At 43.1% G+C, this 25,545-nt stretch overlaps 1 protein-coding gene and 1 long non-coding RNA gene across 2 annotated transcripts; one reads left to right on the forward strand and one right to left on the reverse strand.

Annotated features, from left to right (window-relative positions):
- Positions 1-2,751: 2,751 nt before the first annotated feature.
- LOC126983485 (3-ketoacyl-CoA thiolase, mitochondrial-like) lies at positions 2,752-15,645 on the reverse strand. The gene is made up of 9 exons (XM_050836228.1): positions 15,479-15,645; positions 13,323-13,489; positions 11,183-11,314; positions 10,726-10,848; positions 10,223-10,364; positions 7,766-7,941; positions 5,965-6,165; positions 4,583-4,737; positions 2,752-4,052 (listed from the first exon to the last, which is right to left on the reverse strand). The coding sequence occupies exons 1-9, from the start codon at positions 15,495-15,497 to the stop codon at positions 3,971-3,973; spliced, it is 1,197 nt and encodes a 398-aa protein (XP_050692185.1). The 5' UTR covers positions 15,498-15,645; the 3' UTR covers positions 2,752-3,970.
- A 261-nt stretch (positions 15,646-15,906) lies between these two features.
- Positions 15,907-18,758, forward strand: LOC126983488 (uncharacterized). Its single transcript, XR_007735932.1, has 4 exons — positions 15,907-16,229; positions 17,552-17,653; positions 18,253-18,433; positions 18,686-18,758. It is a non-coding gene; the product is annotated as an uncharacterized LOC126983488 (long non-coding RNA).
- The last annotated feature ends 6,787 nt before the right edge of the window (positions 18,759-25,545 follow it).

The following is a 25,545-nucleotide window of genomic DNA, read 5'->3' on the forward strand; positions in this document are numbered from 1 at the left end:
TTTTCTGATAACATAATTCTTGCTTATACGTTTCACTTCATAAGTTTATAGAACATATTTTACGTTGTCAATAAATGTGACACCTTGCAGAATAACATCACATCGTTAATTCACTTGAACACCAAAGTCTTATAAATGTCTTTGTATCTGTAATTTTTTCCTCGTATGCAGGTCAAGGTGGACTGATATTCATGTTTTTTTTTACAAAAATGAGAACATACTAGCATTTCATCTTGCATAAATGATGATATAGTTCCTATTTATGTCCCAAAGCAAAGGTTCAAGGGAGGTCAGGAGGTACCTTGGAAATGCTAAGTTTTCCTTCGAGGATGATATTGGGAGACGAGCATACGGCTGTGAGTCACGAACACGTGGGATATTTTATGTGGGCGCTCAATTCAGGGAAATGAGTGGCCGAGTCACGAGGGCAAGTGGACTAGTTTGGTACGGACCATTTTCAACTGTACGAAAACTTGGACAAAATTTAGACGAAAAAAGTCATCGAAAACCGAATCGTACGAAAACTAGGGAATACGAAAACCAAGGTTTGACTGTACTGAATGATTGCTTTGCTCAGGCGACAGCTAGGCGGGCAGCAGATCGTGCGGGGATTGCAGTCATATCACCAGGAGGCCAAGGGGGAGGTCAAAGGGTTGCCAAAGATAAGAAGTGTTCATATTCAATGACTAAGATAATGTCTCCAACATTCCATGTGACCTTCAAACAATATTAAATGTTGTTCTTATTTTCAAAGAGCTACAGCACTGCATTCCTACTCGAGATAAAACAGAAGGGTCAAGGTCTACAGATTATAAACATCTGTTGGTACATAAGGCAGCTAATTAATACACAAACATATTCCGCACCACCTGTCTGTTTATATTCAATGACTTTTAGAGTTCCTGGTCTGGTCAGGGCAGTTAAGGTAGTGCCCTGCTACTGGTAACATGCAACCCAGTACAACCAGCCGCATGGTCGGGTAGTAGGCGACTAAACCGGCGACCCCACTGGTTTTGTCTTGGACCAGTGAGGAGGGTGTGCTGGACCCCCAGGTGGATTAAAAACAAGACCATTCAAAGGGCAGATGAACTCATGTTTATCAGAGTCAATGGCCATCCAGTCCCAGCTATGGGTGAAATAGTGGGTGGTAAACCTTATAGCCCCCTGCTGCCTTGTAGGGTTTGCCTTTTTCGTTCAGGCAAAGTCTTGGGCCACCGCTTAAAATATGTGGTTGGGTTGGCAAGGGCATGCACCAGGAAAATCTTGCACCAAAAACTGAAAATGGTTTGATTTACAAGCCATAAAACGTCCAATTGCCCAGGAAGAGTGAAAACGGACGTTAAACAAAATGATGATGATGATTCCACACCACCAGTGTTGCACAAAATTAATGTTTTTAACTGCAATGATGCGTTTTGTTGCCCAGACCATGTTGATTACTCTTGCCTTATTTGTCCATCATTGATCGGTCGATCAAATCCCCACAATTTTTGGGGATATAATCTATTAAGTAAGTGAATTCCAAGAACTGAGTAAACCGAGTAGTTGCCAGGCCTACCGGCCTCTTGCACTCCTACGTTCTTATGTTCAGATCCAAGAACTGAGTAAACTGAGTAGTACTTGGACCAATACATACACCCCTAGCTACAGGAGGAAGTGGAAGATTAACAAGAACACAGACACACACACAGCCACTCAGATCTGCTTCAAGACAGAATGAGGAAGAGTTTTGGGCATTTCCAGGCATGGTTTTATGACCTTGGTGGTAGTCTGACCTTTCCTCTGTACCACGAACCTTAAAAGCTCATTAGTACTTGACTGATCCCCTCATTAGCTCTTGGAAATGATGTGATGCAGAACTGTTGGGCATTTCCAGGGGTAGTTTTATGACCCAGGGTGATAGTCTGACTTTTCCTGAGTACAACGAACCTTAAAAAATCATTATAACCCAATTGATCTCCTTTCTAGCTCTTGGAAATGATCTGAGAAGTGGAAGCGTTGGGCATTTCCAGGAGTAGTTTAAATCCCTGGTCTGACCCTTCTGTCATGACCCCCCAAGAAACACTAATTTGAACCCGATTGATCTCATTTTTGGTCCTTGGAAATAGGTGATGTGAAAGCCCAAAGTGTCTGAGTCACTGGGTTCACTAAAGAAGTCTGGTGTGTTAATTTCTTGGCTGTGTGTACTTATAATGAGCGGAGTGAGTGTACATGGATGAAATTGGTGCTTCTATGCAGGTCAGACTGGGTGATAGGAAGGCTTTTTGAGTAGTTTGCAATAAGTTAGCTTCCCTGCATGTTCCATCTTTCTTGTCTTTTGGAGGATTTCACATCATTTCAAAGGGTAAACTCACTGAGGAAGGCGTTTTGAGTAATTTGCAATAAGTTAGCTTCCCTGCATGTTCCATCTTTCTTGTCTTTTGGAGGATTTCACATCATTTCAGAGGATGGACTGACTCAGGAAGGCTTTTTGAGTAGTTCTTTATTAGTTAGCTTCCCTGCATGTTCCATCTCCTATGTCTTTTTGGTGATTTCACGTAACACTAGAGGATGAACTCACTGAAGAAGGCTTTTGGGTATTTCGTTATGAGTCAGCTTCCCTACATGTTTGTCATCCTTGTCTTCTAGGTGTAATGGCATATCTATTAGCATGCTTATGACTGGTAACTCAATATAGCAGACTTATTCTAGTGGTTTATAGACTTTTGGTAGCCAGGGATTTTACCGTAATGATTAAATAATAGAGAAGAATATGTCAAATATATGATTTATTGGCTCCAAAAAGCTCACTACAGTACTATATCATGATACAAAATTGCATTATATGTGCATTGTTTTATTGAACTCTTGATTTGGGCAGGAAGGGGAGGAGGAGGGGATGGGAATGAGATGGAGAGCTAGGGGCAGAAGGGATAAAAGAATGAAGATGCCAGCCAACTCTTGCATAGGAAATTTGGATAGAACAGGAATGAGCAAGAGTGGAGTCATGTGCAGTGGGAATATGGGAAGGGAGGAGGCATGCAGTTAGTAAGTTTAGAGGAGTTAGCATGAAAATATATATGGGTGCTACAAATATATATGGAAGATAGAAAGAGATACAACATTGAGGCAGGAATTTAAAAGGTAGAAGGCTGCTAGTAAAACGAGAGATGATGAAACAAGAGCCTTAGACTTAAAACAACAGTAATCAGTTTTACATCTCTCTCTATTGTGTCTGTCTGTCTCGCTCATATTCCCAGACATTCGAGGCTTACTCACCCACATTCAGTAAGGCTTTGTTTAGAGGCTGTGGGTATTTCCAAGGGTAGTTCTATGAGCCTAGTGAAAGCTTGACAAGGCTTCTGCACCGTAAATGTGAAAAACACTCATGAGAACTTGACTATTCTCCTTCGTGGCCCTTGGAAATATTTGTTGCGAGAGCCGAAAGGGTCTGAGAATATGGGCCAAACTCACAGCCATGCGACACACCACACAGGTCAATGAGCCGCCTCACCGCCTCTCAAGAGTACAGTATAAACCTTGTTGTAGCAATGACACAACTGCTTGGCTTTAGTTATAAAGATACTGGCAAAATACTTCATGTCATTCATTGGGTTAAATATTATCTATGTATACTAACCATTATTAAAACAATGATATTAGTTGCCCTCTGCCAACTCATTTCCCCTTCCCTCTCATTCCCCTCTTTTTACACCCTCTCTCTATGTACCCCTTTTTCCACTCCCTCCTCCTCCTTCCCTTCTTCAAACCCTTCCTCCTCCACCCTCCCTTCCTCCCCCTCCTTCACATCTTTTTTTCCTCACTTCCTCTTCACCTCTCTTCATCCAACTTGTTTCAGCCTTCACACTATTGTTGTTGGTGGTGGTGGTGGGAGATGATGGTGATTACTTTCTGTGGTGTTCCAGGCACTGAGGGCAAGGATTGACATGACGGGGTGGTGGTGGTGGGGGGGGGGGCTCAGCTGGCAGCCCTACACAGCCTCCAGCAGCAGTGCGATACCCTGCCCGCCCCCGATGCAGGCTGACCCGATGCCATACTTCACACCACGACGCCTGAGGGCACAATGGAAACAGATGAAGACTTGTAGACGGTAAGAGAAATAATAATGAATAAATGCTGATACTACTACCAACACTAATTTTTATTTTACAGTAAAGGAAGCAGCTCAAGGGCACACAAAAAAAAGTACTACTATTACTATTACTACTACTACTACTATTACTACAACTAGAATAACCACAAGAATAATCATAGTCAACCCTTCGTTACAGGCATTGATTCAGATCCCTCCAGACAAATGATGACTGCCAACGCTAATGTCCATCCCAATGCACCTGGGTCAGTATTGTCAGACCCTTCCACCTCTCACATCAATTATTTCCAAAGGCCAAAAAGGAGATGAATCAGGTTCTCATGAGTGTTTCTTTAGGTTCATGGTACAGAAGAAGGGTCAGAATACCACCAGGGTTGTGAAACTACCCCTGGAAATGCCAACAACTCCTATGAAACCCTTGTCAAATATGTGTGCCTGGGCGCTGAAAGGTTTAAGAATATGGGCTCTGGTCAGTCCCATTAGCCTCACCTGAGTTCATGTACCAGGTGTGAGGTGATGCGTGCCCCCGAGGCCCCCAGCGGGTGGCCCAGCGCTATGGCCCCGCCGCATGTGTTGAGCAGTGAAGGGTCCAGGTCCAGCTCCCTCTGGCATGCAATGGTCTGGGGTGCGAAGGCCTCGTTGATCTGGGGACAGGGACGTCAACGATGACAACAGTAATGATAGTAATGATAACAATAAGAACAGTAATAGTATAGATTGATAATAATAAGTGATAATAATAATAATCTATCTATCTATCTATCTATCTATGTCTCCGATGCCTTGCTCCCTCGTGGGAACTTCCCTTCAGGGGGTGGCCGCAGCAGAAGTGTCTCCATCTCTCCCTGTTCTGGCACTCCCTTTCAGCACATTCAATCCTGCTACTTCCAACTCTCTCGCTCCAATACTCACTCACCCTATTTATCCACTTCACAGATGGTCTTCCCCTGATACCCCCTCCCTCATTCCTTCCCTCATACACTCTTCACAAATTCATTCTTCCCCATTCTCATCACGTGTCCAAACCATCTCAATGCACCACGCTTCACCCACTCCACACTCCACTCCTTTCACTGCTGCACCCACACCAAACCTCTCATACACACTTTCATTACTTTCTCCAATCCATCCTGACACACCACATGCACCTCTTATATAACTCATTTCCACTGCATGTATTCTTGATTACTGTGCTGCATTCCATGTCCACGTCTCTGATGCATATGACAGAGTTGGCAGGATAATACCATTCTTTATTCCCCTCTTTACCTCCATGCTCACACTTCTTCATGAAGTAATAATGACAACAATAATAACAAAAATATTAAGCTCTCACCCACACTTCCACCAGGCCCATAACAGCAGCAATAATAATAATAATAACACCAACAACAATAACAGAATAATACTAACCAGCGTTGCCAGGCTATCTTAGAACTTAGAACACAGCATTTATCACTTCCAGATCCCAAACTGTCTTACACACACAACATCCGATATCAATTGATGCTGTTAATTCTTGAGGGTTCTCGTTAATAGTTATGGGGCAGAAAACAGGATATAGGAGGCTCTAAGTACAACAATCTGACAAGGCTAATACTAACCTCCACCAGTCCTATAATAATAATAATAATAATAATAACAACAACATTAACAATAATAACATTAATAGTAACCCCTCTCTCTCCCTCTCTCACCTCTGCCAGGCTCATAATAATAATAATAATAATAATAATGATAATAATAACAATAATAATTTCTCACCCACACTTCCACCAGGCCCATAATAGCAAGAAGTAGTAGAAGAAGAAAAGGAACAACAACAACAGTAACATCAACAATAACATCAACAATAACAACTCAGTCCTCACCTCCACCAGTCCAATGTCCTTCAGCTCCATCCCGGACACCTTGAGCAGCTTCCTGATGGCCGGCGCTGGACCAATGCCCATGATGGTTGGGTCCACCCCAGCCACGGCATAGCCCACCAGGCGAGCCAGCGGGGCCAGGCCAAGCTCCCCGCACGCCCCCTCACTGGCCAGCACCACGGCCCCGGCCCCGTCACAGATGCCCTGAGGGAGACGGGGAATAAGGAACACTACATGAATAATGAATGATGAATAACAAATGAATGATAAATTATGAGTAATGAATGAATGATGAATGAACAATAAATAAATGATGAATAATGAATGATGAACAATCAGTGAATGATAAATAATGAATGATGATGAATAATGAACTCTTTAGATGCATCTTCTGAAGTTTCTGCGTGAATATTTACAAGATATTTGAGTGCGGATGATGAAAAAAATGGTGATAAGTGTGCATTAGAATTGAGTTATTGAGGACATGTGGAATGGAGATGAAGGCAGGAGGTGAGGAGTGGAAGGAGGAGGAGGAGGAGGAAGAGATGTGCAGTGGAGGAGGTGAAGGGAGGTGTGGAGATACAGAGTGGAGGAGGCAGCAAAAGAGTTGAGGTTAGTGAGGGAAAACAAAAGGCTAAAACAGGCAGGAAAAAGAAAAGAAAAAGTCCATAAATAAACATATGCCCACAAAGGGAGAAGAGCAACAAAAGAAAGTGTGTGTTGAGGTTACTGAAGGGAAATTAAAGGCTAAAACAGGCAGGAAAAAGAAAAGTCCATAGATAAACCTATGCCCAGAAAATAAGGGAGAAGAGAGCAAGAAAAGAATGTGTGTGTTGAGGTTACTGAAGGGGAACTAAAGACTTCAATAGATAGGTAAAGGATGTTTGTTCTACAGTACAGAAAGCTGCTCAACGGGGGGAAAAGAAGATAAATAAATAAAAAAGTCAGTATAAAAGTAAATATGTAGAAGTGTGTTGATAATGATGACAAAAAATTAAAAAAATTAAAAAACGAGAAGAAACAAAATCTAGTCATAAAAATAATTCTTCCTTATTTTTCATCTTCCTCCTTTTCTTTCTCTTCCTCCCCTCCTGTTTTGCCATATTTCTCCTATTATTGATTTTTATTGCTGTTTCCCCTTCTTCCTCCTCCTTTTCTTTCTCTTCCCTCCTGTTTTGCCATATTTCTCCAGTTATTGATTTTTATTGCTGTTTCCCCTTCTTCCTCCTTTTCTTTCTCTTCCCTCCTTCTGTTTTGCCATATTTCTCCTGTTATTGATTTTTATTGCTGTTTCCCCTTCTTCCTCCTTTTCTTTCTCTTCCTCCCCTCCTTCTGTTTTGCCATATTTCTCCAGTTATTGATTTTTATTGCTGTTTCCCCTTCCTCCTTTTCTTTCTCTTCCTTCCCTCCTGTTTTGCCATATTTCTCCTATTATTGATTTTTATTGGTGTTTCCCCTTCTTCCTCTTCTTGTTCCTCTTCCTCCTTTCTCTTCTTTCTCCTTCTGTTACTGATTTTCACTGGCATTTCTTTCTTCCTCCTCCTCTTTTATTCCTCTTCTTTCTTCTTCTGTTACTTCTTCTATTACTGATTTTCCTGGTCTTTCTCCTTCTTCCTCCTTCTCTCCTTGTTCCTCCTTTCTCTTCTTTCTTCTTCCATTATTTCTATTACTTATTTTCCTGGTCTTTCTCCTTTATATTCTTTCCTTTCCCCACTCACCCTGTCACCCTCCCTCTAGTCCACTCCCCAAGTCCTTTCACCCTCCCCCCCAGTCTATTTCCCAAGCAATCTCTCGCCCTACCCACCGAGGCAGTGCCGGCAGTGACAGTGCCGTCCTTCTTGAAGACGGGCGGCAGCTTGGCCAGGCCCTCGGCAGTGGTCTTGGGCTTGGGGTGCTCGTCCATGGTCATCTCCGCCGGGCCCTTCTTGGTCTTGATGGTGATGGGGGCCATCTCAGCGGCGAAATGGCCTTCATTCTGGGCTGGGGTGAAGAGAAGAAAGTTAGCCAAGGGTTAGGTTAGGCTAGGTAAGGATTTCAGGCTATATTATTAAACATTTTGGCACCCAAGCACATATTTGACAAAGTTTTCATAGGAGTTTTGGGCATTTCCTGGGGCAGTTTAATGACCCTAGAAGTAGTTTGACCATTCTTCTGTACCATGAACCTACAAAAACACTCATTAAAACTCAACTGATCTTCTTTTCAGCCTCTGGAAATAGTTGATATGAGGTGGGAATTTATATCAATACCAGCCTTTCTTCTTTGCCTCCCTTCCCCCCCCCACACATACACATACATATGAACTTGGGAAATGGAATTCAATGCTCATGGCCATTCTTTTGGGTTGGGGTGGATAGGAAGAGGGGGAGTTAGCCGAGGGTTAGTTTAGGCTGGGTTGGGATTTTGGTCCATATTCTAAGATGCTTCTTTCTCCTACATCAACTATTTCCAAAGGTCGAAAAGGCGATCAGTCAGGTTCTCGTAAGTGTTTTTGCAGGTTCAACGTAAAAAAGAAGGGTCAAAGTACCACCAGGGTCATTAAACTACCCCTGAAAATGCCTACAACAACTCTAACGAAAGCTTTGTCAAATATGTGTGCTTGGTATCCGTAATGAACACCACTGAGTGCCGGGAATCAAACACGAGCCTTCCGAGTAGAAGCCAGGAAGCATAACAACTAGGCCAACGATGAGCTAAAAGATCACCGCGCCAGAAGCCGCTTCTGCGGACTATACCTGACGCCCTCGCCCCGCACTGTGGACAGAAGGTAAAGGTGACCCCGCTCACACCCGCAGCCCGTCGGAAATGCTTTTAATCAACCCAGTGGTGTTCATTACGGATATTTTCACTGTGTTATTGCAGTTTCTCTAACATGTGAGCTTGGGTGCTGAAAGATTTAATAATACACCCCTTTATTCTTCACCTCCATTCCCCTTCCCCTGCCACACACACACACACACATGAATGGAGCAAAACTTGGGAAATAGAATTCAATGCAGAAAAATGTAATGTGCTGGAAATGGGGAAGTGAAATGCGACCTACATACATCTAATAAATGTGATATGATATAGCAAGTAAGAGAAACAGAGGAGGAAGCCCTGGGAGTGATGAGTCAGGATGATTTTACCAGAGGAGCATACAAGCAATATATTTGGAGATACATACGAGCCCAATGTGCTTGGGAACTTAAAAATGGCATGTCACAGCTCAAATAAAGACATGATAAAGAAAACAATAACCACAATGACTAGACCAAAGCTGAAGTTGGAAGAACTTGTGTGATCTCCTCACAAGAAGAAACACTTGAAAGATTAAGAGAAATGCAGCTGATAACACTGGAGGGAAGAAGAGAGAGGACACCTAATTAAATAATATAAATGCATGAATGATTTACAGGAATCAGATAAAACAGACCTATTGTTGAAAAGGGAAAATGGTGTAGTCAGGGTGACGGGACACAAGAAAAAATTGCAAAAGGTAACTAGTCTTGATGACACAAAAAATTACAGGTTTCCCCTTCAAAATATAGAGCCATATTCTAAAACCTTTCTGAGCCCAAGCACACACATCTGGCAAGGCTTTCATAGGAGTTGTGGGCCTTTCCTTGGGTAGTTTTAAAACCCTGCTGGAAGTTTGACAAAGCTTCTGCATAATGAACGTGAGAAAACACTCATAAGAATCCCTTTAACCTTGTTTTTGGCCGCTAGAAAAAAATAATATGATGTTCGAAAGCATCTAAGAGTACTAACTATAGATCCTTGGAATTAATTAGAGGAAGGGGTGGAGGCAAAGAGTGTGTGGAACTTAGTGAAAATTGGACAAATATAGACGGACAGGACATTCTCTCTCTCTCTCTCTCTCTCTCTCTCTCTCTCTCTCTCTCTCTCTCTCTCTCTACAGCAAGGGAGGCAGCTCAAGGTCAAGAAACAAAAGCAACAACAAAAAAGCCCACTATACACTGCTTCAACAAAAGAAAAAGAACGAGAGGTCAGTTTGGGGTGGAGAGGTGTGTTGATACTCTCTTGAAAGCATGCAACTACAACTTGGTCAATAAAACTTGGTCAATAAATACTAGTGGGTAAACAACAAGGGTGTGGAATCGGATGTAATTTTAAGATTGTGACTCCAGCTCCAACTCCAACTCTGATTTCACCCCACTCCCCCTTCCCCTCTTTTGCAGTACAGTGGAAGGCAAATCAAACCCACCCACACCACACCACACCCAGCCACACATCACACACCACCCAACCACACACATACCGGTAGCCCAGTTCTGTTGGCTAGCGAGGGCGAAGGCGTCTGCGTCCTGCCTTGTGATGTTGTACTTGGCGGCCAGGTTCTCAGCGGTCACCCCCATCGGAGTCTTGCAGTGCTGGTCCGTCAGGGAGGCCCAGAGTGTGTCCTGAGGGGCACGGATGGCAGTGAAGTGAATGTATGCATAAAAAGTTTGATAACACAGCCAAAGCAAACCAGGTATTATAGAAGGAGACCTGTCAAGAGGCCTGTCAGACTACACGTGGTGGCTGCTCATCATTTGCTCTCCTTATTAATACTTCACTCTTGTTTTAACAGACCTGGAGTTAATGGATTTCAAATTTAACAGACTCCATTCACTGCTGAACAAGCTAACACACACACACACACACACACACACACACACACACACACACACAATTATACACACATTCCTTTGCCCTCATTCCGTTCATGTTTGTTTTGTGAGTTTTCTACCATGACGAATTAAAAAAACAAAAATCACTCACCTCCATGGATAGGTCCGAACCAAGCCGAGTGCCAAAGCGAATGTTCCTGACAGCGTAGGGTGCCATGCTCATGCTGTCCACACCCCCAGTCAGTACCACCGAGCTGTCCCCCATCAAGATGTCCTGGCGGGGGAAGGTTGGGATTAAAAAAAAAAAAAAAAAAAAAAAAAGATAGCCTAATGTTTTATCACACACACACACACATACACACATACAATACTACACCTTTCCCCTCCCCTCTTTATCCCCCCTCTCCCCTTCTCCCCCTGTTTCTCTACACAAGCACACTGATCTGATTCAATTGGCATTACTACATTAATTATTTTTTATCTCCCCTTCCTCTCTTTACCCTTTTGCTCCCCTCTCCATCTCCCCTCCTCCTTTTATTATGTCATCTCTCTCTCTCTCTCTCTCTCTCTCACCAACAACCAGTCTTTCCCAGGCCATCAATGCTTACATGCGCTCCATTCACCACAGCCTGGAAGCCCGAACCACACAGCCTGTTGACCGCGAGGGCGGGCGCGGCGATGGGCACCCCACACCGCAGTCCAACGTGGCGGGCGATATAGATGGTGTCCGTGTTGGCGCACTGTGGGGGAGGCAGCGCAGAGAGGTAACTTCAGGGTGCGGCAGATGGATGGGTGGATTTATGTTGAAATGAGACTCATGAGATTGTTTTTGCATTGGTTCCCAATTTCCCGCGAGTCCTTTCCTCCCTAACACTCTGTCTGCCACACAACCCCAGCCTATCTTTTCCCCTCATATGTGACCTACAGATAACACATGTGAGGAAGAGACAGGTGTTGAGACAGTGTGGCGGAGCGGCGGGAAGGAAAGAACCCGAGGGACCCAACACCAAAACAATCTTGCCAATCTGGTTTCACTGGCTGAGAATCCTATACTCCTACATTACAAATCCCTATCAACACACTATTTTCCTCCAATCCATGTCCGTCTCACAACTTCAAAGCCACTCTTCTATATTCTCTCTTATAGGGGCAGTGATTAGCAGACTTTTCTCCATTACAAATCCCTATTAACCCGTGGGCTTCGGCTATGGGAAAGCCGAGAAGTGGCCGAGAAACGGCAAAATTACACTGCATTTTGAGACAAAGAAAAGAGCATGGAACATACATCCGAGTACTCCTCTCATAACCATAAAGCCGTTAAAAATATTTACTTTAACTCAAACTCCATTCTTTTTGGGTGGTGTTTGTTACAAAATAAACAGTCTTGTGATGCGTGGCATGTAGCCAAGAGTCGCTTGTTGTCTACTATAGAGAATTTGACAAGTGATTACTGTGTGGATAGCTAAGTCAGTCTGCCATGACCTTACAGCACCACCTATGACAAAAAAGCCCATCTCAAGATCACTCACCCACCACTGTGACCCGGGGCATGTATGATGGGTTGCTCTATGCCACCACCGCCTACAATTAGCTCGAATTATGGGTTTTATGGTGAGCCCTTTTTAAGGTCCACCGTACCACAGCCACGACTCATGAAAGCCCAGAAAAGGGTCTGCAGATGTTCTCGGGATAACCCGCCTTCAATCCATGTCCTTCTCACCACTTCAAAGCCACTCTTCTATACTCTTTCTTATAGGGGCAGTGATTAGCAGACTTTTCTCCGTTACATATCCCTATCAACACATTATTTCCCTTCAATCCATGTCCTTCTACCACTTCAAGGCTGCTCTCCTATACTTTCTTTTATAGGGGCAGTGATTAACAGGATCTTTATTGTCTCTTTATTGATGGCACACTGTAGGGTTGGGCAGCTTTAGGGGGTGACAGGACAGAGGGGTGGACTAGTGTGTGTTTTGTCTATGGGGTGAGGTAGCTTGAGGGTGTTGTGAATAGATGGGTGGATTACTGTATGATCTTGATGGTACACTGTAGGGTTGGGCAGCTTTAGGGTGTGGTGGATAGATGGGTGGACTACTCTGTGTTTTGTATGGTTTTCATGGCACACTGTAGGGCTAGGTAGCTTTAGGGTGTGACAGGATGGATGGGTGAACTACCCTGTGTTTTGTCTCTTCTTAAAGGGACACTGAACAATATTTTCTTTACAGTGAAGGAAGCAGTTCAAAGGACAAACACAAAAAAACAAAAGAGCCCTCTAAGCATTGCTCCTACAAAACCAAGAATTGAGTGGCCAGAAGTGACAGTCAGTTTGGGACGATGTAAATATTTTCTTAATATTCTGAACATTAGGGAACTGAATATTATCATGACAATAGCGAAGAAAATAATGGCGATACCTCTACTACTGTTAAAAGTAATAATAATAATAATAATAATAATAATAATAATAATAATAATAATAATTACTCACTCCAATCACATTTCTGAAGAGTGAATCATATTTAATTTTTTCCTTTATATATTGAACATAATAGGACTGGATTTTTTCATAATAATAAAAGAGAAAACAACAATGATAATAATTGCAATACTTTGACTACTACTACTCATAATAATACTCTACTACTACTACTACTAATAATAATAATAATAATAATAATAATAATAATAATAATAATAATAATAATAATAATAATAACAGGAACAACAACAACAGCCTCCGCCACTCACCCCAATCACGTTACCAACGACCACCGAGTCCACATTTTCCGGGTTGACTTTGGCGGAGGCGAGGGCAGCCTTGGCGGCCACTTCCTGCAGGTCGGTGGGCGTGTGTTTGGCCAATGCGCCGCCAAACGTGCCAAAGGGCGTGCGTTTGGCCCCCACAATGAAGATGCCTGTGGGAACAGTGCACTGGGTTAGTTTGGGGTCAACCAAGAAGAGTTTAGAGGTGCTGAGGATAATGTGTGCTATGTTTTTTTTTGTTTTTTTTTACAGTAATCTGCCTGTTGGAATGGACACAGGCGCAGGAGAGTTAGAAAAGGCGGCACAAGTATGTACACCCCTCCAAAGTTATGGGGATCATGTTTCTGAAAGGCACCTCTAAGCGAATTAATGAGAAAAAATCATCACTCACGCAAACCATTTCATAATATATATCAACACATTTGTGATCAGTTTATGCATCAACTATTTTGGGGGGTTTATATCATGGCAAAACTTTGGCCCGTCGCTGGTACACAGTAAAGCCACAAATTTGGCCCATCGCTGCGACCGTGTTAAATAATTTCAACTGGACATTCCCTCAACTTAATTCTCTGAGGAATATTCATGAAAGTATAGCCTACTAATTTTAAGATACTGACTGCTTATTTCTGGACAAAATATGATGCTGTTTACCATGGAGATATTTTTTTTTCCAGAAATCACTAAATGATTGACATTTCAATGCCTTTTGTAGACCCGCCGCCACAGCCGCAAACTAGCACGCAGAGAGGTTCAACTTGGACACCCGTGGGTTTTGGGTGGGGGAGCATATTTAAACTACTCCAACTGAACTTTACATAACCTCCTCTCCCCTCATGTATATGCGACTTATTTCATCGAGGAGGTATTTCTTGCAACAATGGCTGGACTGCCGCCACAGCTGCCACCAGAGAAGGCTACGCTTTCGTGAATGTTATCTGATCCTCTTCTTCTTCTTCTTCTTGGGTGGTTTTATGGGGCTAGTTAGGCTGTGGGGCCACAGCCTCTAGAGCCCCTTCAGTGGTAGTTGGTATCAGGTTTTTGTTTGTTGCTGTCACCAGGGTGGGGTTAGATTCTGTCGAGTTGCCCCGACTTCTGCAGGAAGGTTTGCGTGCACTTGAGGGCTTGGAAGGCTGTGTTGGGGCTGAGGGTGTCACTGGCCAGCAGGTCTTCTAACAAAAACAGAGTGACACAGTGCTCCTTGTATTTACTGTGTTCCCAAGTTAAGTAATTTTAACTGGACATTTCCTTGACTGCATTCTCTTCTATACAACAAAAACAGTGATGTAAAGGTAAGGGGAGTAAGGTGTGGGAATTAAGGAGGAAAACAATAGAAAATAAAAATGGTGAGCATAGAATAAAATTAGAATAAGAATGAAATTACTGTCAAGATTCGTTTTAGGTCCATGCCAGTATCTCATTACCTACCTTATGAAACATCAGTATCTCTTCATATATCTTTTCTACAAACCTTCAACAGTCATGGAAATGCTTTGCAAATCCAATTCAAGGACTTTTTTTTTTTACTCTTGAATATAGGGGATAATGTTTACGAAAGCGCGTCGCCTCCTCTGGCGGCGGCCGCGGCGACGCTGCAGCCGGTGTTGCAAGAAATACCTCCTCGCTGAAATAAGTTATATAGTAGGTCGTAAAGTTCGGTCGGAGTAGTTTTAATATGCTCCCCGACCCTAAACCCTCTGCGAGCTATTTTACGGCTGCGGCGGCTGCAGCGTCGCTGTGGCCGCCGCCAGTGGCGACGCGCTTTCGTAAACATTATCCCATTTTCAAGAGTAAAAAAAAAGTCCTTGAATTGGATTTTCAAAGCGTTTCCATGTCTGTTGAAGGTTTGTAGAAAAGATATATGAAGAGATACTGATGTTTCATAAGGTAGGTAATGAGATACTGGCATGGACCTAAAACGAATCTTTACCGAAATGACTATTATAAAAACAGAGAGCAATAGAGCCACAGCCACATAAGTCAGCACACCACAGCAATGCAATCAGCAGCTCACCCTGACTCGTCACACTAAGCAGGTCACCCTTTCACACCGCAAAGCCCCGGTAGTAGTAGTAGTAGTATCACCATTATTGCACTATTATACCATTATCTCACAGTACAAGGACCAGTATTTACCGCACCTCTGGTCAGGGAAGCCATTTTGGAGCACACGGCCTACTGGGGGAGATAGAGAAATGGAGATAGAGAGATTGTTAGCACCTCGCAACCGGCTGATCTCTCTTCTCCTTCCTCTTCTTCTTCTTTACTCCTCCCTCTCAGCTGACTTCTCTCTCTCTCTCTCTCTCTCTCTCTCTCTCTCTCTCTCTCTCTCTCTGTGTGTTCCTTTTTTTTTTTTGTTCTTCCTTTTCTTCTTTCTTTCTCTTCCTCTTCATTCTTCTTTCTTGTTTTTTCTTATTATTATTATTCATCCTCTTCCTTAATTCTTCTCCTTCCCTCCCTTCTCCTTCCTCCTCTTACTTTATTAGACTTGTTTTTATCATTATTATAATTATTGTTATTATTATTAGTAGTAGTAGTAGTAGTAGTAGTAGTAGTAGTAGTAGTAGTAGTAGTAGTAGTAGTAACCCAAACAAACACCACCGGGTTTGTGGGAATTAACTCGCAGCCGCAAAATAGATCGCATCATCGCAGAGGTCCACCAATTCCTTCCCTTTAATTGTTCCCGTCGTGGCTGTGGTTCGCTCGTCGTGCTGTTCGCCTCCAGTACGCGGCACAAGCACCTGAGCAACACCTTCAATCACGGGAAGGCTTTACAACTAACGAATAGGGCGGATATGGCGGGAAAGACAGACACGTACAAGTGCTACCATTGTCCTTTTCAGTCCGAAGACTACGATTGTATGCTTCAACACCTTCAGATGTGCACTGCTGGTAGGCACTATGGTTCATCCCTGTAGAAATACAGTACATACATAGTAATCATAAATATAATGATGTGGTTCAAAGAACAGTGGCGCAGATAAGCGTATACAGTTTTGCAATACATCCTATATATAATAAGCTACATTTTTTTTTTTCTGGTGGTTATTTTACCCTCATTTCAATTCGTTATACTTTCTGTCCATTCGAAAATACTATGTTTTTACTCCCATGCTTGTTTTGGGGGAATGCTGCTTATGGGTAGGGAGGAATAACCTAACAACCTAATGTAATCTAACAACCTAATGTAACCTAACAACCTAATGTAACCTAACCTAACCTAATGTAACATAACATACCATAATGTAACCTAACCTAACCTGATGTAACATAACGTAACCTAACCTAATGTATGCTAACAACCTAATGTAACCTAACAACCTAATGTAACCTAACAACCTAATGTAATCTAACCTAATGTAACCTAACAACCTAATGTAACCTAACAACCTAATGTAACCTAACAACCTAATGTAATCTAACCTAATGTAACCTAACAACCTAATGTAACCTAACATAACCTGATGTAACCTAACCTAACCTAACCTAACCTATGTAGCCTAACCTAAAAGAACCTGTCATGGGAGTGAGCAAGCGAGCTTGCTTTCCCCAAAAAGAAAAATCTTTAAAAATCAGTCAGCATGATAAAAAAAACTTGCGGTGGGTATAAATGGAGTTCATATTTCTCAGAATGAGAAGCTCTAACTGATGATAAGGATAAGAAAAAACATGTTGAGATTGGTGAAAGTGGTGGGTCTTGCAAGTACACTCCACTCACTGTGGGGTGAGATTTGAGTTTTTCTTGTGTTATCTGAGGTCCTGTGAATGTTTCTGATACTCATTTTCATTGGAAACTATTTTCATTTCACTCTTGGTTAGGTTAGGTATATAGTAAAAATTGTTTGTGGCATCAATTATTATCAGAAATGTTCACAGCACAGAAACTACAAGAAAAAACACATTCCACCCCCATAGTGAGTGGGGTGTGCTTCAAAATATTTAACCAGGATAAAATAGACGACACCTACACCATCTATTCCAGAGACACTGACTATTTTTTGGCCTATTTTTGGTGCTTTTTCTGATGGAGATTTTTTTGGGGGGTGGGGGGGGGCAGAAACCAGTAAAAAAAAATATCCTAACCTAACCAGAGGTGGCAAGCCTTCCTGGACCCCTCCACCTAACCTAACTAAGGGGGGCAAGCCATCCCACATATATGTCGCAAAATAATATTACCATCACTAGCGATCTTTTAAGGTTGAGTTTTCTGGCAGGTGCTGATGTTGCTGATGACGATGATGATGTTGCTGATGATGATGGTGTTGCTGGAGTATCTGCTGAGCAGCGTGGTGTTACCATGCAGGAGCAGGAAAAATGTTAGTTGGTGTGATTTGTAGATATGAACGTAAAACTTTAATATAAATAGAACAGCAAATTTAATCTCATGCACTGTATATAGTAAACTTCTGCAGTGTTGTCTGTAAACCTCATTTAGGCTAGATTGACTTACTGCTATACTCAAGTTTATGAAGATACATTGGGTGCTTTGGGTCTGTCTGGTCAGGGCAGTTAAGCTAGTGCTCTGCTACTGGTAACATGTAACCCAGTACAACCAGCTGCATGGTCGGGTAGTCAACGACTAAACTAGGCCATCCAGTCCTAGCTATGGGGGAAAAAGCGGGTGGTAAACCTCATAGCCCCCTGCTGCCTTGTAGGATTTGCCTTTTTCGCTCAGGCAAAGGCAAGGGCCACCACTTAAAATATGTGGTTGGGTGTGCAAGGGCATGCACCAGGAAAATCTTGCACCAAAAACTGAAAATGGCTCGATTTACGAGCCATAAAACGTCCAACCACTCATGAAGAGTGAAAATGGACGTTAAATGAAGTGATGATGATGATGATGATGACTTTGGGTGCAGCGCATCGGGAAATTTTCTTCTCCACAGCAATTATTAACTCAAATTTTTGTCAACAGGTTGGTCACATGAAGCAATATTGCTGTTGATAGAAACCTGCAAGCTCCACCAGCGAGGATTCTCAGATAACTCCAAAAGAAAATATCAAGTTTGGCGGGATATCGCTAAAGAGCTACAAGCGAAAGGATATGCTGTGGATGGGGCAGCATGTGACCAGAAAATGAGGGGATTGAAAAGAAGGTACATCATTATATACAGTGCACAGTCTTGACCTGGACTAGCTGTGATATAAATTTATGGTATCTTTTAAGCAAGTAGTTATGGATACATTGTCAACATAGTATAATGTCAGACAGGCTTTTATTAAATATAATTAGATATTGTATCTCACAGTTGTCATTCAGACATTTAACATCACTAATGTCACTTCACCATTCATATCTGTAATCCATACTTATATTGGCTTTATATAATGATTTTCTTTGCTACCAGGTACAGGATTATCAAGGACAAGGCCAGCCAGAGTGGGAGGTTTGCTCTGACCCAGTGGCTATATTACGGTGCCAATGATTTTTTAACTTTCTTTTTTTTTTGGGGGGGCATTCATAGCTTTTTTTTTTTTTTTTTTTTTTTTAAACCATTTTTCTAAATATAAGTCACAGTAATAGAACTTAACTGGCACATGTAGTTAGAATGCTACAGAACTTGACCTTCAATGACTTTTTTTTTCTTCTTTTTTAGCCTCATCATCAGGAATTCAGGCCCAGTCAGCTCCAGCAGGTGTCTCAGAGGCAGTAGTGTGTTCGACACCTAGTCCTGCGCCATCTTCCACCATCAGTGACTCGCCCGTTCATTCCCCATCACCATCTAGTCCCTCCATACGTCCCCAATCGAAAAGAAGAAGAACTTCGGAGGAGTCACCTTTTGCAAAATCATTCATCCAGCAAGGGAAGCTATTGGAGATGATAATATCTTCACAAAATGAATGCACCGCCGCTTTGACTGGGTTCATGAATCAGGTGAGCTTGCGAGGTTTGACTAACTCAGAGAGGTCTGTGGAGGCTGAGAAGGAACAACTCAGGAAAGAAAAAGAGGAGCTCCAGCAACGCTTGCTGCAGCATAAGGAAGAGCACCTCAGAGAAATTGTGGCAATGCAGGTACAACATAAGGTAGAGATTAAGGATCTTCAGGAACAGCATAAAAATGAAATTAAAGAAATACAGCAACAGCATCTGCAACAAGTTGTGAAGATCTTATTACAGAAGCATTGAAAAGGACACACCACCATTTCCTTCCATTTTTTTTCCTTGGTTACTCATCTACTTGAGGGGAGTGTCCGCCATGTCTTAAATAATTAACGTATGATCCTGATTATATTCATGTGAAATGTATTCTTATTGGGAAGTAATGTACGCTTACTTATAGATCTATAAGTCAGTACATAATAACAGAAAAATATAAAATGTACTTTTTAACAAACTTCAACTCAAAATTCCTCTCATCTAATGACCTACGCTGCTGAAAAAAATACCAAAGAAACCTAAAGCAGAGTCCAAAAGATTCATCTGGGAAAAATTTTCAATTTTGCTTTTGTTTGAGGTTTTTTTTTTCTCAATTTTGTTGGTGTATCTAATGATATTAATTTTTTTCTGACAATTGTCCCTTAATTGAAAAGAAAACTCACGATGAAAAGCTTGCGCTTCAGCTCCTCTTTCCAATGATGTATTGCTCATTAAAATCATTCAAACAGCGGCGACAGAATTTCCAAAAAACTGAAATTAATCCCGTTTTCTAATAAGTCGAACTCAGCGGATTTATAGAGTTCACCCTTTAAACCTAGATGTCTTCCCGGTTGGTATTCTTTACTGAATTGCAGTATTTTCTTTGTTTCGAAGGACTTCATGTGTCTGATGGTGTCCTTCTCTTGGAAATCGAGCTGAAATGCAAAATTTATCTCTCTGGCTTCTCTGGGGTGAATAATGAATGTGTCAGCTCTGCTGCCTCCAAGGCCATCGCAGATGCTGGTTTGCCTCAAGATACTATATGAATATTCTTTTAGGATATTTTATATGCTGAAACATGACGATGTATGCACCTGTGTATGAATATAGCTTTTTTTTTTTTTTTTTTTTACTTGCCAGCCAACAGCGCCGGTAGACTTTATTGATGGGCCTGAATGGCAGTCGGCCTCAGCCTGACATGGTGCAGGGAAGTGTTTTATAGTGCCGTAGGTGACAAGCGGAAGAGGGCTGGGGGTGGAAATTCAGCCATAACTGTCATTTTTGCTTATTTCTTCATAATATTTGGCCACACAGTAGCCAATGTGTGTACGCAGACGTGTGAATTTTTTCGTTTTTTCCAATTTTTTTGAAATATTAATGGCGGACGCTTTCCTTACTATTTCTGGCCCATGCTATGTCTCTTTGCCTTAGGTTGTTGTGACTGTGATTTCTTCTTCGTTGCTGCTACGTTGCCCTGTTTTCTTCCTGCTGCTGAAGCAAGCCTTCTTTTCTTTGCCTTCACTCCAAGAATTTTACATTTAAACATTTTACTGCCTCCCACACCTTTCTTACATCATTTACTCTAGATCTTACCTCCTTGCCTATTCCACTATCTACAGCAGCTTTGTTTGGGGAGAAATATATCTGGTGTATGGATGGATGGGATTTATATATATAAAGGGACTATAACTAAAACAATATGATTTTATGAGCTGATATGGGCAAGATCTTAGCCAAGCAACTATTATAGGATTTCAATTTGAAACTGGGTGGTGGGGTGTTGGCCGCTGCGGGGTTAGCCCCGCCCCACACCTTGCCACACACCCTCAACACCCCTTGCTTCCTCTCATATGTCAACTATTTACTACCTTTAAATGAATTTAATTAAATAACTGGATAATCCAATAAAGTCATATAGTGCTAAGATTGTTTTGTTTTTAGGATAAAAACAAAGATTTTGCATAAATACCACGACACTTGACAACATAGGAATACAACATTGTCAAGTGTCGTGGTATTTATACGAAATATTTGTTATTATCCTAAAAACTAAACAATCTTAACACTATATGGCCTTATTGGATTATCCAATTATTTAATCAAATTCACTTAAAGGTAGTAAATAGCTGACATATGAGAGGAAGTGAGGGGTGTTGAGGGTGTGTGGCAAGGTGCGAGGCGGGGCTAACCCTGCAGCGGCCAACACCCCACCGCCCAGTTTCAAATGGAAGTACTATAGTATAGAATTTTGTGGCATGGTATGTTTATGCTCCCTGATGGTTTTGCTCTTTTAGTAATTAATATTGTTTACATATTTTCCAAGGAATACAATATATATTTATACATGCATGCTGTATTTTATATGAAGCCCTTTATAATACCAGTAATAGTTATAATTATAATGATGTTATTAGACATTAACTCTTTCCATACGGTGATGCCGACATCAGCGTCATGAAGTGCCAGTGCAAAATACGGTGATGCTGACGTTGGCTGACATTTATTTACATCTAAGGAGACAGTTCAAGGGCGCAAAGGAAAAAAAAAAAAAAAAAAAAAGCCCGCTACTCACTGTTCCCGAACAGAGGTCAAAGGAGTGTCCAAAAAGAGAGGTCAATTTTGGGAGGAGAGGTGTCCTGACACCCTCCTCTTGAAAGAGTTCAAGTCATAGGCAGGAGGAAATACAGATGAAGGAAGGTTGTTCCAGAGTTTACCAGCGTGAGGGATGAAAGAGTGAAGATGCTGGTTGACTCTTGCATAAGGGGTTTGGACAGTATAGGGATGAGAATGAGTAGAAAGTCGTGTGCAGCGGGGCCGTGGGAGGGGGGGAGGCATGCAGTTAGCAAGTTCAGAAGAGCAGTCAGCATGAAAATTTCGATAGAAGATAGAAAGAGAGGCAACATGGTGGCGGAATTTGAGAGGTAGAAGAATATCAGTATGAGGAGGAGAGCTGATGAGACGAAGAGCCTTTGACTCCGCTCTGTCAAGGAGAGCTGTATGAGTGGACCCCCCCCACACATTAGATGCATACTCCATACGAGGGCGGACAAGCCCCCTGTAAATGGACAGCAACTGTGCGGGGGAGAAGAACTGGCGGAGACGGTACAGAACGCCCAGCCTCGAGGAAGCTGATTTAGTAAGAGATGAGATATGAAGTTTCCAGCTGAGATTTTGAGTTAAGGATAGACCAAGGATGTTTAGTGTTGAGGAAGGTGATAGCTGGGTGTTGTCAAAGAATAGGGGATAGTTGTTTGGAAGATTGTGTCGAGTGGATAGGTGGAGAAACTGTGTTTTTGAGGCGTTGAAGGACACCAGGTTCCTCTTGCCCCAATCTTAAATAATGGTAAGGTCAGAGGCTAAGCGTTCTGTTGCCTCCAGCCTTGAATCGTTAAGTTCCTGTAGGGTGGGTCTTCTATTAAAAGAAGTTGAGTAAAGCTATAGGACGGTAGTTTGAGGGATTGGAGCGGTCACCCTTTTTAGGCACAGGAAGGAAAGGTAGATGTTGACAGGCAGAGGCGAAAGAGTTTGACCAGGCAGGGTGACAGCATGGAGGCACAGTTTTTAAGGACAATAGGAGGCACTCCATCAGGTCCATAAGCCTTCTGAGGATTGAGGCCAGAGAGGACATAGAAAGCATCATTTTGAAGAATCTTTATAACAGGAATAAAAGAGTCAGAGGGGGGATGAGTAGGAGGAATATGCCCAGAATCGTCCAGAGTGGAGTTTTTAGAAAAAGTATGAGAAAAGAGTTTCAGCCTTTGAGATATATGAAGTGGCAGTGTTGCCATCAGGACTGAGGAGTGGAGGGAAAAATGAAGAAGTGAAGTTGGAGGAGATGATTTTGGCTAGATGCCAGAAGTCACGGGAAGAGTGGTATATACGACGATGCCTATGTTGGCGTCATAATTACATTTTGTTTTAGTTGTTGCTGAGCGATGGCTACGATGTCACCTTGCTCTTGAGCAACTTCATGTGGAGCATTTTCATCCATTTGAATATTTTGCACATCAAATTCTAAATCTATCTTCTCTCAAAAGAATGATATTGTGCAAGTCACAAGAAGATAGTATATAACTAAAGGAATTTTTGTAACCAATCTCATGTCCAAGTATTGCAACTTCCTAAATTTCAATTTTAGAAGACCAAAAGCTCTTTCTATCACTACCCTTGCTGATGAATGGCACATGTTGTAATTTACCTGAATTTCAGTTAAATGACCATTGTCCCTAAATGGAACCATCATATATGGTGCAAGACCGGCCATAACCAATCACCTGCTGTAGTGCCGACTTGCCTGATGGGCGAGCCTCCCATAACCCACTTAGCCAGGGGGGTACCTCTTTGGCCGACTGGTAAAGGAGTGGCTCTCCAGTTACGCTGGTCACGGGTTCCGGCGCCGGCAAAACCTTTCCTTGTCTGGATTAATTTCTCGTGTGTTTCGTTACACGCAGTGGTCGTGTGGGAGTGTAGTAAAGAGTAAAAATTCTAGCATTTCACTGGTGGCAAGGCGGTGGCATCGTCTCCTGTGGTTCTGTTGTGTCACCCCGAGAGGGTAACAGGTAGAGTGATGGCCCATGCTCTCCGAAGTTCATAGAAAACGGGAACTCAACACAGAAATTAATCTAAATGGGAATAGGGAGACGTGTAGTGCCGACTTACCTGATGGGCGAGCCTCCCATAACCCACTTAGCCAGTAGGGTACCTCTTTGGCCGACTGGTAAAGGAGTGGCTCTCCCGTTACGCTGGTCGCGGATTCGATCCCCGGCGCCGGCAAACCTTTCCTTGTCCGGATTAATTTCGCGTGTGTTTCGTTACACGCAGTGGCCGTGTGTGAGTGTAGTAAAGAGAAAATTAATGGCATTTCACTGCCGTGGGAATTAATGCACTGATAGGTAATATTTCTCTCTCCCTATTGACTTGTCATCACAGGCTACACACTTCACCAAAAAGATTTATGTAGTGTAATCATGAAATCTGCAAGTTTGTTCATAGAATTGATCAAGCACAAAGCCAGTGGGACCTACCCGAGCTGGTTCATTGACAATGTCAAGGTTCCAGAGTTGGGTGGTGCAGTCGGAAGGGGATAACAATAAACAAGATAAATGGTTGACACCAATTTACTTTAAATAAAGTAAAGAAACCCACAACGGCCTCACAAACACTTAAGTCTCCAACACGAAGGCTTCAGCACGCCGGATTCAGCAATGATCCTTGTACGGCTTCTTCCTCTTCTGACGTCCCGTCCTCAGAGTGGCAGTGACGAGGCAGCACAGCTTCGTCCTTGAAGTGGTGTAGACGAGGGAGGCGCAGGAGGAGAAGGGGCGTCGGGGTCACGGCAGTAACGGGAGTCCGGCCGTGGAGATGACCGAGGTGAGGGCACCCAGAGCAAGCCCACCGTTCCGAGGAAACCCAGCAAGAAACAGAGCTGGCTGGAGCAGAACCAGCTGTTCAGGGCGGGGCTCAGCTACTGTTTGACGATGGGGAGGCTGGCCGCCCACGAAGTCGCCTCCCACAGCGGGTTGAGAAGCCTCGGTGGTTCGGTCGACCGAGGCATCGAACGGCTACAGGCAAACGAGCAGCAGGAGTGTTGCAGGTTGTTCGCTGCGCCTCGGTAGTCGGTAGTTGAACGGCTTCATGGCGAACGAGCAGCAAGAGTGCTCCGGTCGTTTGCCACTCAGTTGGTAGTGGCTCCCATACAAGAATCTACTCCAGGTAGATTCAATAAACAACTACTAAATGGAAAAGAAAAAGAACATAAGCCAATTACTAAAAACAGTGGGGAAACTGGCGAGGAAACCGAGAGGGAGAAAGAACAACAGAGGATCCTAGCCGAGAGAGAAGAGAAGCGTCTCCTGGCCGAGAGGGAGAAAGAACAGCAGAGGATCCTAGCCGAGAGAGAAGAGAAGCGTCTCCTGGCCGAGAGGGAGAGAGAACAGCAGAGGATCCTAGCCGAGAGAGAAGAGAAGCGTCTCCTGGCCGAGAGGGAGAGAGAACAGCAGAGGATCCTAGCCGAGAGAGAAGAGAAGCGTCTCCTGGCCGAGAGGGAGAGAGAACAGCAGAGGATCCTAGCCGAGAGAGAAGAAAAGCGTCTCCTGGCCGAGAGGGAGAAAGAACAGTAGACGATCCTAGCCGAGAGAGAAGAGAAGCGTCTCCTGGCCGAGAGGGAGAGAGAACAGCAGAGGATCCTAGCCGAGAGGGAGAAAGAACAGCAGAGGATCCTTGCCGAGAGGGAGAAAGAACAGCAGAGGATCCTAGCCGAGAGAGAAGAGAAGCGTCTCCTGGCCAAGAGGGAGAGAGAACAGAGGATCCTAGCCGAGAGGGAGAAAGAACAGCAGAGGATCCTACCCGAAA

The sequence above is a fragment of the Eriocheir sinensis genome, chromosome 54, assembly GCF_024679095.1.
Source record: "Eriocheir sinensis breed Jianghai 21 chromosome 54, ASM2467909v1, whole genome shotgun sequence".
NCBI lineage: Eukaryota > Metazoa > Arthropoda > Malacostraca > Decapoda > Varunidae > Eriocheir > Eriocheir sinensis.

What these genes read in the sequence shown, in the direction of transcription:
- LOC126983485 (XM_050836228.1), bottom strand. An exon ending in GTTCGGACCTATCCATGGAG is followed by an intron (nt 10,365 to 10,725) that starts GTGAGTGATTTT and finishes CGTGCCCCTCAG; the next exon opens with GACACACTCTGGGCCTCCCT. An exon ending in CACCTGGTACATGAACTCAG is followed by an intron (nt 4,053 to 4,582) that starts GTGAGGCTAATG and finishes TTGTGCCCTCAG; the next exon opens with GCGTCGTGGTGTGAAGTATG.